This window comes from Myotis davidii, unplaced genomic scaffold (genome assembly GCF_000327345.1).
Source record: "Myotis davidii unplaced genomic scaffold, ASM32734v1 scaffold44, whole genome shotgun sequence".
NCBI lineage: Eukaryota > Metazoa > Chordata > Mammalia > Chiroptera > Vespertilionidae > Myotis > Myotis davidii.
This window is the reverse complement of record NW_006299705.1, coordinates 3,664,135-3,678,658: the sequence shown is the minus strand read 5'-3', so window position 1 is coordinate 3,678,658 and position 14,524 is coordinate 3,664,135. Positions and strand designations below refer to the sequence as shown.

Here is a 14,524-nt window from a genome sequence, read left to right as displayed (position 1 = left end):
TACCCATGTTTTCTCAACATAATGAACATATGGAGACAAAGACAAATGTACATTTAAATCATTAGAGAGGATATGAATTTTGCTGATATGGCTAGTTACTTATGTAGGTCTTATAAAGATAAAAATAACAAAGATAAAAATAACAAAGTTTGATTAAGCTGATCCATGCCCTGGGAACTTTAATTCACCCATCAAATAACTCGATACATTCACTACTTACTAGTTTTTAAAAAATGTTTTTTAAAAGCTGCAAACCACACTTTATTATACATTTCTGAATCATGAGGGGGTAAATTGTGATACAGGTTCCCTCATGCCACTGGCTCTTTTGGAGGGAAAAGTTCCAGATTCTCTGTTAAAAAGCTTCAATTGTGTTCTAGGACTGACCTTCACTCTACAGTCCCTTTGACCCAAGGAACAGTCCCTGGTGCGTCTTTTTGAGGCTTAGTTTCTGGGAAGTTTTCAGCAAACCTCTCTCGTGCTTTCTCCCAGTTCTTCTTGCTCTTGTTTTGGAGAAGGTGAACATCTTCAATTGAGGATGGTTTACCTGTCCCCAAGCCTGCATGTGTTCGTCGAAGCTGAAGCTGAATCTATTACCAAAAGTTGAGCAGAGGAATTATTTACTGTACAGTCAAAGCACATTAAAATCTGCTGTGTCCAACTTGGTATTTTAAGTATAATTCTTTTGATTTAGAAAAGATTGATGCAAAAGAAAAATCTATCAAAATGTATCAGATACATGCAGAAATACATACGTGATTATACATGGAACTTAAATTTTTCTACACTGTCTTGCCTGTCAATAAGGACAGTTCCCTCAACAACAAATAGAGTACTCCTTAAATAACACTGAAATTCATCGAAATGCTGCAGAATCTGTCATCCTATTCTAATCAAAAGTACAGCAATAAATGTATTTAAACCTACTGTCCTAGCCTCACCTAAGTAAGTGAAGAGGTAGGTTAAACGTTGAGTCATAAAAAGAACTCAATTGCTTATTTTCATAAAAGGAGGGGAATACTTCCCATTATGCTGAGAACCATTAAAAGCTACCAGTTACTGAGTCGCTAATGTATGTCAGGCACCATGCTAGGGGCTTTATCTCCATGACATCATTGAAAAACAGTTATTATCCCCATTTTTACATATGAAAACTGAAGTCCAAACTTGCCCTAAGTCCCACAGATAGTAAGCAGCAGAGCACTATTTTAACCTAGGTCTAGCTATAAAACCCATGTTCTTCCCATTGTATATCAAAGAATTGAGAAAATTTACATTAAACTCAGTGATTCATTTATTATTTCTTTAGGTACCAAATAATTATGAAGAAAGTTCTTCTGTCATGTTACTTTGTAAGGTTTTTGTGAAAGATTAATCTGAATTCAGATGAACCATGAGACTGGCATTAAATCACTGTATTGTTTTCAAACATTATTCTCTCTATTGCTTGTTACATGCTCTGATTCCTGAACCCAAAACAGATTCTCCAGCTAACATAAAATCTGCCTATTTGTAAAGTAACACTGTAACTGCTCCTGCAATGCTTAGTACCATGAAATCATTAAAAACAACTAAAAGATACAGAAAAACCTTGTCTCAGGAAATAACACTTACTATCCTAGCTCCACTGAAGGAAAAACTCTTAAGAGGCTTCCTGAAAATATTAAAACCAAAATAAAACAATGCACATATATATATTTGGTAATCGTAAATGTCACTGAGGCAGCAATCACGTCTGCTTTTGCTTGCTACTATAGTACTAGCTCTGAAGCCAATGCCTGGCACATATTAGGTACAGTCAACATACCTGCTAAAGAATAAAGAGTGAAAGAAAACGCAAGTCTTACCGGAGTTTTCATTCCTCCGCCGTCCTTCCCCAGGCCCTCTCCTTTTTTCCAACCCATCTTTTCCAACATCTTCCGACCTTTGTTGCTATCAGTAATTTCACTTTAAAAAAAAATTAAGATAACTGATTTCTAAAAGACCACTTAGGTCACATTTATAATAAATGAATAAATTAAAAATAATTGGTACAACTACTTTAGAAACTACTTTGAAAAAGTTGATACTTACGAATGAACAGATGCAGGAGCATCATCTCTTTGGAAAGTTCCTTCACTTCCAATCTGCTTCCTCCGTTTCCCTGCTCTATCTTTATATTTTGGATTCTTCAACGCCTTTTCATCTTCATAATCTGTATTCTTTATAAAAACAAAATACTCAATGAAAACAACACATATGTAAAAATGTAATGTCTGTTTATCTGCCTTATTAGCAATATTGTTCAATGTGGTCTCTATTAAACAATTAATTAAAATAAGCCATGATATAAATGAAGACAATTATGTTATTGAATATGCTATTTTTATTCCATCCCCTTTAAAATGTTTATATTATTCAAAGTTGTACTAAAACACAAATTGTATACAGAATATAAATCATATGTGAATTATGAGTAAAGAATATGTTAAGTAGCATGGAGCTTAACATACTCTGTATTCTTAAAAAAAATTTTTTTATTATTGATTTAAGAAATAGGAAGGGAGAGGGAGAGAGAGAGATAGAAACATTAATGATGAGAGAGAACCACTGATCAGCTGCCTCCTGCACGCCCCACACAGGGGATTGAGCCTATAACCCATGCCCTGACCAGGAATCACACTGTGACCTCCTGGTTCATAGGTTGACACTCAACCACTGAGCAACACCAGCCGGGCCATGCTCCTTATTCTTATTAAGAAAAGAGTATGCTAAGCTCCATGCTAGGTGATGGAATACAAAGAAATTTATAATCCAGGAAGACAGACACATAATCTTTAGCAAGCTACAATATGATTGGTTCAACAATAGAGGTACACATAGTATGTGGCAGTAAGCACAAAAGAGCAGGTAGTCAATTCAGCTTGGAGCTTCAGAGAAGGCTTCTCTCCACACTTAGTTATTACTTATTGATCTTTATGTAAAAAGTATGACATTCATCCAGAGTTGCTAGGGGCTGCTAGAGCAATTCAAGGAAAGTACCACAGAAGTTTTTACCTAATTTTGCCTGTAATCAGAGAAGCAAAACGGAACCACTGATCTCAATGGGCTTTTCTCCAAAAGATGATTCAGAAATTGAGTTAAAATTTATTTATTTATATTTTTATTAATCTTCACCTGAGGATATTTTTTCCATTGAGTTATTTAGGGAGAGTGGAAGAGAGAGGGAAAGACAGAGAGAAACATGGATGTGAGAGAAACACATTGATTGGTAGCCTCCTGAACGAGCCCCAACCAGGTCCTGGGCCGGGGAGAAGGCTGCAACCAAGGTACATGCCCTTGACTGGAATCAACTCGGAACCCTTTGGTCTGCAGGCCGATGCTCTATCCACTAAGCCAAACCAGCTACGGCGAGTTACAATTTTTGAGAAAACATTTTATTCCCTCCTTATAAAACTTTTATTTTACTCCCAAATTAGTTCCCTGACATTTTTTTCTATTATGATTTCTGTCCTTAGCACAAAAGTAACAAAAAAATAAAATTTTGCAGTACATATATTATTTTGGAGCATCTTTCCCACATCTTCATGAAGTGTAAAAAGCATTGGACAAATACACTAATTTAGACCTAGATCAGTGATGGCGAACCTTTTGAGCTGGGCGTATCAGCATTTTTTAAAACCCTAACTTAACTCTGGTGCCGTGTCACATATAGAAGTTTTTTGATATTTGCAACCATAGTAAAACAAAGATTTATATTTTTGATATTTATTTTATATATTTAAATGCCATTTAACAAAGAAAAATCAACCAAAAAAATGAGTTCACGTGTCACCTCTGACACAGGTCATAGGTTCGCTGTCACTGACCTAGATTCTATACCTAGCTCTATCACTTAGTAACTGAGTGACCCTTAGCTTTAGTTTCTCAAATGTAAACTGAAAATATTACCTTCCTGGTCTACTTACAGGATTAATGGCAATACTTTTTACAGCAGCGGGGGACAGCCTTATTGAGGTATATTAACATACAATAAATTACACATAAAGTGTACAATCAGGCACTTTTGAGATGTGTCTATACCTATGAAACCATCACCCCAATCAATAAACAAATCCATCTCCCACAAAAGTGTCCTTGTCCTTTTTTGTAATCTATCCCTCAGATCCTCCCTGAGCATTCTTCTTCTCCTGTATTCAGGCAACCATTCTATCACATGTAAGTTTGTTTTCCTACAATTTTATATAAATAGACTAGAGGCCCGGCGCATGAAATTCGTGCAGGGGGGGGGGGGTCTCCTAAGCCCAGCCTGCACCCTCTCCCATCTGGGACCCCTCAGGGGATGTCCAACTGCCAGTTTAGGCCCGATCCCGGGGATTGGGCCTAAACTGGCAGTCGGACATCCCTCTCACAATCCTGGACCACTGGCTCCTAATTGCTCACCTGCCTGCCTGCCTGGTTGCCCCTAACTGCCCACCCCCTGCCGGCCTGATCACCCCTCACTTCCTCTGCATGCTGGCCTGATCACCCCTAACTGCCCCACCCCCCCACAGGCCTTGTCGCCCCTAACTGCCCCTGCTGCCAGAAAGATCGCTCCCAACTGCCCCCCCCCCGCCAGCCTTGTCACCCCATGCAGCCTGTTGTTCAATCATTTGGTCATCCCTCACTAACCCCCTGCCATCTTGTGGGGGGGTGATGGTCAATTTGCATATTACCTCTTTATTATATAGGAAGTATAGACTATGTACTCTTGTCTAGCTTCTTTCACTCAGCATAATTGAGATTCATCCATATTGCAGCCCGTATCAATAGCTCATGCTTTTTTATTGCCAAATAGTATTTGACCACAGAGGTATATACCACAGTTTATTTATCCATTCATAATGAACACATAAATTTTTTCCAGTTTTGGCTATTAGAAAAATTGCTGCTATGAACATCTGTTTACTAGTTTTTGTATGAGCATATGCTTTCATTTCTCTTGGCTAAATACCTTGGATTAGAGTGGTGAGTTCCTATTCCTCTATATGCCTACCAACACTTGTTATGGTCAGTCTTTTTAATTGTTTTTAATTTGCATTTCCTAATGACTACTGACACTGAACATCTTTTCATGTGTTTGACATCTGTACATCAGCTGGAAGTATCTATTCAAATCTTTTGCTCATTTTTTAATTGACTTGTGTTTACTGAGTTTTGAGAGTTCATTATGTATTCTAGATATAAGTTGTATGATTTTTATCAGATTGATTTGCAAATATTTTTCCCAGTTTGTGGCTTATCTTTTCATCCTTTTAACAGTGTCTTTGGAGAAACAGTATTAGAGGAAGTGCAATTTATTAATATGCTCTTTTATGAACTGTGCTTTCAGTGTTAGATATATAAAAAAATCTTTGCCTAAAACGTTTGCTTAGAAAATATTTATAAATTCATATCTATGATCCATTTTGAATTCATTTATATATTATGTGGTGTGAATCAAAGTTCTTTTTGTTGTTATTTTTGCAAATGGTAACTAAATTATTCATTTAAAAAAACCACCCGTTCTCCACCAAATTGCTTCACACCTTTGCTGAAATCACACACACCTGTCCATCTATATGGATTTATTTCTGGATTCATTATTCTGTTTCCCTGACTTGTTTATCCTTATGCCAATACTATACTGTATTACTGTAATTTATAACAAGTCTTGAAATCAGGCAGCGTTAGTCCTTCAACTATGTTCTTTGATGGTAACATTTGAATGCAAGTTTTTAAAACCAGAAATGGCTATCAAAATGTAGCTAAAATATATTTTTTAAAAAAATAATAAATAAAAATAAATTTTAAAAAATGTAGGGTACTATTATCCTTTTTCTACTTCAACCTCAACAGTTGTTAAGGTAACAACAGTAAACAACTAAAAGAAATTATATAAACTTCAAAATCATTCTAAATAACTATTTTTATATATATTAAAGTGGACTATGCATATCTAAAGGCATTTTTATTCAAAATCAGGTACACATATAATAATACTTAACATCCTTACCCGTAAACCATATTTTACTCGTATTTTCTTTAACTCTTTTCTCCTTTCCAACTCTTTCTCTTCCTTGCTTAGTGTTGGACCAACTAAAAGGAAAAAGTGAGTCTGATTTAAAAAAGAAAAACTCACTAAAGCTGACAGATTTTATATAAAATAGTCATATATAATAATTAAAAACTAATTAATAATATTCTCATCCCATCTATAAATTAATCAAAAGTGCAAATAAACATTAATATAAAGGAATCTTGAGTTGTGATGATGTCCTTTCAACATTTTTGTAATTAAATCTACTTGGAAAATAAACCAAAACCCAAAGATTATAGGAATGTAATAGTATAGGTAACAAAAGAAACACCCAACACTAAGATTCTTAAATACTGTGACTTTTCCAAAGAAATGCAGGCATGTGCAAAAGAAAAACCACAGAACCCAAGATTTATATTACTTTGTAAAGGGTCATACTTATTTTCATGATCTAGCATCTGAAAACAAAAAATATACAATGACCATGTAAAATTGATATTTAGGGGGGAAAGTGATGTGAAAAAAATTTGTTCTTACTAGTTCAAGGTATCTATTTAAATTTTAAAACCCTTAGATGAGTGAGTTTAAAGCAAAATAGCAACTTCCCAGTGTTACTTTCTACAGAAAATCATGGTGTATACTTAGATGATACATCAACATAAACTATAGTAGGAAATCATATCAACCAATAACTCTTAATATCTTGACCTATTAGGGTACTATTATTTTCTACTAGAGGCCTGATGCATAAAATTCATGCAAGGGCCTTGGCCCCAACCCCACCCATCACCACCACCTCGGCCCCCACCCGCTGCGGCTTTTTCTGGAAGAAAGGACATCTGGTCTAACTAGCATATTACACTTTTATTATTATAACTAGAGGCCCGATGCACGAAGATTCGTGCAAGAATGGGCTTTCCTTCCCCTGGCTGCCGGCACCACCTTCGCACCGGCCCAGAGCTGCCTTTCCGCCTTCCCAGAGGCCTGGAGTGGTTGGGGCGGTGTGCAACACCTGCGTCATCGCCATGGCAACACTGCAAGCATCCCACCCCGCTCCCGGCCACTTGGTGCCTGAGTATGCAAATTAGCCCACCATCTTTGTTGGGTTGATTTGCATACTCACTCCTGATTGGCTGGTGGGTGTCATGAAGGTACAGTCAATTTGCATCTTTCTCTCTTTTTTGTAGATAGTTACTATTATATGACAGAGTTTAACTGTGGATGACTTTTTCATATCAGTAAATAAATGTTAAAAGAAAACCAATCTTTATTATAGTTGTGTCACAATTACTCTTTTGAAGAATACATAGCTGCTTCAAAAGCCTACTAAACTAGATTAGCAAAGACAGAGCTAATGATTACCTCCTAGTCAGAAAGTAACCTAATGCTATAAAAGAACAGCTATTACACAGAAAAATCAACTACAATCATAACAGACTAGCCTAGTTCTCAAATTTTAAATACATGTCATTTCTTAGTCTCATTTGACAATATTTATTGAAATATAAATTATCTCGCCTTAGCCAGTGTGGCTCAGTTGATTGGAGCGTTGTCCTGACCAAAAGATGGCAGGTTCAATCCTCAGTCAGGGAGAGAGTTCAGGAGACAACCAATGGACGTTTCTCTCGTTGATGTTTCTCTTTTTCTCTTCCTCTTTCCCCCTCTCCCTCCCTCCTTTTCTCCCTCCCTTTCTCCCTTCCTCTCTCTAAAATCAATTATATAAATTCTCTCAACACAGTATTATGTCAAGATATGAAGCTCGTAGCCAATTGATACATATTTAGCATACTCCAGTGAATTTGAAAGTTGTTATACACATTAAAAATAGTTTCACATACCAAAAGATTCATCTTTCTTATCAAGACGAAGGTGAGCTCTAACCCGTCCTGGTTCGCAGCCATCACAGGTGTCATTGCCATTGTGAATGTGAAAGGACAACACAGTCTCTCCAATTTTCACTTCATCTCCATGCTCAAGTACATAAGGGTCACATTTAGTTTTAGGCTGAAGGGAAAAATTACAAAACAGAAATCCAAAAGAGTTACATATGATTATTTTATGTCAAATGGAAGTAATGTTTGATTATAACAAAAGTATTTTTGAGATGGTTCTCAATGAGATAGGCACACATATGTACACACATTTCCACAACTTGAGGATGATCCATAATGTTCTACTAGTGGAGAAGATAACACAATCTCCTATCTCCATGCCCAATCCTCTCAGAGAAATACCCACCCAAACTTTAAAAAACCTAGTACCAAAACAAATAATTTTGATAAAAAAGACTAATAAGTGTTCAGGGGATAAGTGCATCATTATTCTTCTTCCTCTTGACAATTTCATTTTTTAAGAATACGTCCTCCCTTCCAGTGCCAAGCACTTTGCTAAATGCTGAAGATAGAAGAGTTAATTGGATAGACATAGCCGATGCCTTCAAGGAATTTAAAGTTTAGCAATACTTTCATTAAAATAAAATTTTAAAAACACAAAAAAGGACCCCTAAAGCTGCTGTAAAACCATTTACTCTGAATAGCTTTAAAATGCATTTATCTCGCCCCACCAGTGTGGCTCAGTGTTTGAGCATCTACCTATGAAACATGAGGTCAGGTTCAAGTCTAAATCAGGGTACATGCTGAGGTTGCAGGCTCAATCCCCAGTAAGGGGCTTGCAGGAGGCAGTGATAGATGATTTTCTCTCATCATTGATGTTTCTATCTCTCCCTCTTCCTTCTTTGAAACAATAAAAACATATTTTTAAAAATGCATTTATCTCTTAAAGACAAGGCATAGATACATAATTAGAAGTCAAAACTCAATAGTCAAGTATTAACTTATTATATCCTTCTTCAGCCCTTTTTCAGAATTCCCTTCCATGTAACACATTTGGACTTGAACACTGACCTAACCAAATGATATATATAATAACTATGGCCTTCAGGAATAAAAAATTTCAGTTCATTTTTTAAAAATAATGTGCAAGTAATTTATATATATATATGTATACACACACACACACACACACACACACACACACTCACCTGAAGAATCTGTTTTCCATTAACAACTGTACCATTTTGACTGCCTTGATCCACAAGGACATAACTTTGTAAGTCATGGTCAAAATAAATTTCTGCATGAAACTTAAAAAAGAAACAAGATAATGATAAAATGGTATACTTTTTTAAAACCATAGATAACAATTTCTCTATGATAAGACGCAATGGAGTTTAGGCCCTGATAATTTAACTTTTATTATTTTTAGTACTTTTTCTGAATACAAAACTATTATGATGCTTCTGGTAGAAATGTGGAGGCTCCAGAAGAAAAAGTCACCTATAATTCTACCTATAACTATCAATAATTCAGTGTGTCCTACCTTTCCTACTTCTAAAATATAGTTGAGACTATGCCATATAAACAATTTGAAATTATTTTTTTACCAAATTAAGTACTTGTCTATATCATTAAAAGTTCTAAATTCAAAATGTGATTTGAAACATTCAAAGTCAACTTCTCAGAGAATTTTTCCAGTTTTTTAATATTCAGGACTAATTACTCTATCCTTGCTCCACAGCACTCTATTTATCTAATATTTATGAAGTTATATGAATATGTGAATGTTATTATACTGCTTACAATTACTGCTTACATTAGTTTACACTTTTGCTTGCCTCTCAGTATATATCACAGTGCCTCATATATATGAATACTGAATATGTATTCAATACATGTCTCTTTAATTGGATAAAGAGCTGCAGAAATATTTAATTAAAAATTTCATACACAATATAATACAATACAATATAGTAGGAATGTAAAATGGTGCAGCTGCTTTGAAGGGGTCTGGCAGTTCCTCAAAAAGTTAAACTGAGTTACCATACAACCCAATGATTCTACTCATAGGTCTATATCAAGAGAAAACCATACATCCAAACAAAAACTTGTACATGAATGTTCACAGCAGCATTATTCTTATCCATCTATAGACACAAGCAGTGGACCTTTTTTAATTGAATTCAAAATATCATGGCAGTTGACTGGTAAATAGCCAAAAAGTAGAAAGAATTCAAATGCCCATCAATTGATGAATAACACAATGTAGTATATCCATACAATGGAATATTATTTGGCAATAAAAAGAAATGAAGTACTGACATATGCTACAACATGGATGGATCTTGAAGACATGCTAAGTAAAAAAGCTCGTTACAAAAGATTACATGTTATTTAATTCCATTTACATAAAATATACAGAAAAGGCAAATCCATAGAGACAAGACTGGTGGTTGCATAGGGCTGTGGAGGTTGGAAAGAAATGAGTGATTACTATTTAGTTTGTTTCTTTTTCTGGCGATGAAAATGCTCTGAAATTGATGTGATGATTGCAGAACTCTGTGAATACACTAAAAAACCTCTGAATTATATACTTCCATTGGGCAAATTGTATCCTATATAATGAAGAGGTGATATGTAAATTGACCATCACCCCAACACACAAGATGGCCACCTCTAGGTGATCAAAGATGGCCAGCAGGGGAGGGCAGTTGGGGGCGACCAGGCCTGCCAGAGAGGGCAGTTGGGAGGGACCAGGCCTGCAGGGGAGGGCAGTTAGGGGCGACCAGGCTTGCAGGGGAGGGCAGTTGGGAGGGACCAGGCCAGCAGGAAAGGGCAGTTAGGGGTGACCGGGCTGGCAAGGGAGGGCAGTTAGGGGTGACCAGGCTGGCAGGAAGAAGTGGTTAGGGGCAATCAGGCAGGCAGGCAGGCAGGCAGGTGAGCGGTTGGAAGCCAGCAGTCCTGGATTGTGAGAGGGATGTCTGACTGCCCGTTTAGACCCAGCCCCAGTGGGATCGGGCCTAAACGGGCAGTTGGACATCCTTCAAGGGGTCACAGATTGGAGAGCGAACAGGCTGAGCTGAGAGACAACCCCTCCCCCCGTGCACGAATTTCATGCACTGGGCCTCTAGTATGGTATATAAACTATATCACAGTAAGGTTATTTTTTAAAAATTTCATGAACATGTTTCAAACACACAAAAGAATATATTGAACTTATCTACCTGTGACCCAGCTTTAATAAATTTTTCCATATTTGCCTCAGATTTTTAAAATAAATTATCCATCGATGTATACCTCACTCCATCTATCCCCCACCCTTCCTTTTCAGAGGTTCGATGTTTAATTACTAGAGGCCAGGTACATGAAATCCATGCATGGGTAGGGTCCCTAGGCCTGGCCAGCAATCATGGCAGATAGGGGTCTTCTGGCTGCTGGCTGGGGCCTGCCTTCCCCAGCTGCCGGCTGAACTCCTGATTGAACTCCTGAGGGAACACTGCATATTTAGCCTCTTATATATATAGACTAGAGGCCCAGTACACGAAATTTGTGCAAGGGGCTCAGCCCTCGCAGCTGTAGCAGCTTGCCTTGGCCCTCACAGCCCAGGCTTCGTCCAGAAGGACGTCTGGAAGGTTCGGCTGTCCGGTCTAATTAGCATATTGTGCTTTTATTATTATAGATGACACATCTCATTACAATTTTACCACATATCTATGTATCCATAAACAATACGTGTTTATTTGCCTAGTTCAGAACTTGATATGAGAGTCATACTGTATGAATTTTTAATTGAGATGTAATTTATATACAGGAAATGCATAGGCCTTAAATGTATAGGCTGATGAGTTCTGGCAAATGTATGCTACTGTACATATTTCTTTTATTTTTGCCTCTTTGGTTAAATATTAGGTTTTAAGGTACATCCAGGTGTTGTGCACAGTTGTACCACTGTGCTGAATGGTAATCCATTGTATAAACCAGGGGTGGGCAAACTTTTTGACTCGAGGGCCACAATGGGTTCTTAAACTGGACCAGAGGGCCGGAACAAAAGCATGGATGTAGTGTTTGTGTGAACTAATATAAATTCAAAGTAAACATCATTACATAAAAGGGTATGGTCTTTTTTTTTTTTTAGTTTTATTCATTTCAAATGGGCCGGATCTGGCCCGCGGGCCGTAGTTTGCCCATGGCTGGTATAAACGCACCACAATCTACATATTCTTCTGATAATGGATATCCAGGTTTCCCCTAAGATTAAAAATTTTTTTTAAATGTTTCTCTGAACAATTTTTGTACATTAAATCTTCTTGTGGACAATACAAGTGTTTCTCCGGAGTATACACTTAGGAATAAAATTACTAAGCAATAGTATATGCAAATCTTAAACTTTATTAAATACTGCCATATTGTTTTCCAAAGTGGTTGTACCAATTTATATTCCCATCAGCAGCCTATAAGAATTCTTGTTGTCCTAATAGACTTAACACTTGGGATCTGGAGAATTTTGTTTTTTCAAGCAAAATAGGTGTGAAATTAAATCTCATCATTGTGATTTTAATTTGCACATCCCTGATTACTACTGAAGCTGAAACCTTTTCTTATACTTATTAACCATTTGGGTTTCCTATTCTGTAAATTTCCTCTACATGCCCTTCATATGTTTTATTCAGTTGGGTTGTTTAGATAATAACTATATCAAAGAATTTAAATATTTTCAAGTCTCCTGACTTGGAACCTTATTCCAAAGAGCTGTTCTAAATTATGCTCCCAACAGGAGTGATATTTAATAAATATGATGAATGAAAACAGACATCTTGGCTTCATTTGTATTTCTTAAATTACGAGAAAAATTGGTTTTCATAGAAGAACCATGATATTCTCTCTACTGTGAATTTTTTATGTCCTTTAATTATCTATTGGTATCATAGTGGGGTTTTAAAGTGAATTTGTATGAACATTTAAAATGTAAAGGAGATATATTTTGTCATATTTTTCTGACTATCCTAGTTTGCCTTTTAAATTTGTTTCTTAATATATAAAGAACTTCAAACTTAAATTACTTAAAATTGTCCTGTCATCTATGATTTTTCCCCCTTTTCTTTTAACTTATGAAATCTTTATCCAGTGGTAAATACGTGTTTCTGTTTTTTTTCCCTAATAGTAATACAAAGAGAGTATGTTTGTGTTTGTGTGTGTGTGTGTGTGTGGGGGGGGGATTTTTTTATCTACCTGGATATGTGTGATATAATATATATTGTCAAACTTATTTCACAGTTAACAGATTATTTACCCCACCAGTGGACATGTTAGTTTAAAAGAAAGAAAGAAAAGGCAGAAATGCCACCACTGAACAACCTGTGTTTTTAGACTGGCGTGGGGGAAGGAGTTCTTTGCTATTTAAGTTACAGACTGGGTTTTCTATGGGGGGTGGGGGGAGAATAAAGGTTCACAGGAAAGTTAAAAATCAAGATAATTTGCTCAGAGTTAAGATTATGAGGATTTACTCCTCTCTGAATGAGTCCAAACACAGTAAAAATAACTGGACTTCCAAAGTAATAGTGAGAAATTTCATTCAAAAAAAACAAAAATCATATAAAATACGTACTTTAGATCCATATTATAATCCCATTAAATAGAAACAAAATGGGAATGATCAAAGGTCAAAAAAGAAAAAAAAGGGGGAAAGATTATAGCCATAGAAGGGAGGAAGAAAAACAACAGAAAATACAGAACAAAAAAGATAAATATGAAGTATAGACTCTCAGAAGCTATACCTTTTTGCTTTTTACTTGTGATTTAAGTTGTAACTCTGTCCTTAATGTTTTGAAAACTCAACTGTTCTTTTTCCTGAAAGAAACCATTAGAGGCTCAACTAGGAGAGAATATATTGTTCCAGGGTTATAAAATACTCTGGACTCTAAGTAAACATCAACTAAAAGTAGCCTGAATCTAGGTCTGGTTCATTTTTGAACTGTCATAATATCTAGCATATTTATTTCACTCAATAGATACCTGTTAAATTGGTATTACTTCATGTACCTAAATCAGTCCACATTTTCTCTATTCTTGCTCCAGATTTTTAAAAATCAAACATAATTTAGTTCATTCAAATTGTAGTTAATTTTTATTTTCTCAAGCAGTGGAACAAACAAATCTGTATTACCTTCATTAGCATTACTTTTTGACTATTAACCTTTCTATTAAATGGGAAAAACTCTAAGCTTTCTGCTATAATGATGACTTATAAAATTATATCAACGTGCTGTATTTGTAAAATCAAAGAGCTTACCTTACTGACATTAACTTCAGGGATTCGGAGAGTATGCTCCATATCTTTTTCTCTGCACAGTTAAGAAACATGTCTTTAATAATTTATGAAACATATGTAAATGCAGCACTTAGAGACATGAAAATTATTTTTAAAAATATTTTGTTTGTTTTAAAAGATAATGTTTAAAAAAAGATATACTGACTTCTGCACAGCAAAAGAAACCATCAACAAAACAAGAAAGCCCACTGCATGGGAGAACATATTTGCCAATGCTATTTCAGATAAGGGTTTAATCTCCAACATTTACAGAAAACTCATATAATTTAACAAAAGGAAGATAAACAATCCAATCAAAAAATGGGCAAAGGACCTAAATAGACA

The 14,524-nt window shown here is 35.9% G+C and overlaps 1 protein-coding gene across 1 annotated transcript in view; it reads right to left on the bottom strand.

The window, feature by feature from the left end:
• Positions 1-220: 220 nt before the first annotated feature.
• The window catches only part of AGGF1 (angiogenic factor with G-patch and FHA domains 1), a 31,350-nt gene continuing 17,046 nt past the window's right edge, over positions 221-14,524 (bottom strand). The window contains exons 8-14 of the mRNA XM_006775458.2: positions 14,162-14,213; positions 9,078-9,179; positions 7,876-8,041; positions 6,014-6,096; positions 2,074-2,201; positions 1,848-1,947; positions 221-590 (exon numbers count right to left, since the gene is read on the bottom strand). Of these exons, the coding sequence (XP_006775521.1) occupies positions 390-590; positions 1,848-1,947; positions 2,074-2,201; positions 6,014-6,096; positions 7,876-8,041; positions 9,078-9,179; positions 14,162-14,213 (832 nt within the window). The 3' untranslated portion in view covers positions 221-389. The remainder of the gene's footprint in view (positions 591-1,847; positions 1,948-2,073; positions 2,202-6,013; positions 6,097-7,875; positions 8,042-9,077; positions 9,180-14,161; positions 14,214-14,524) is intronic.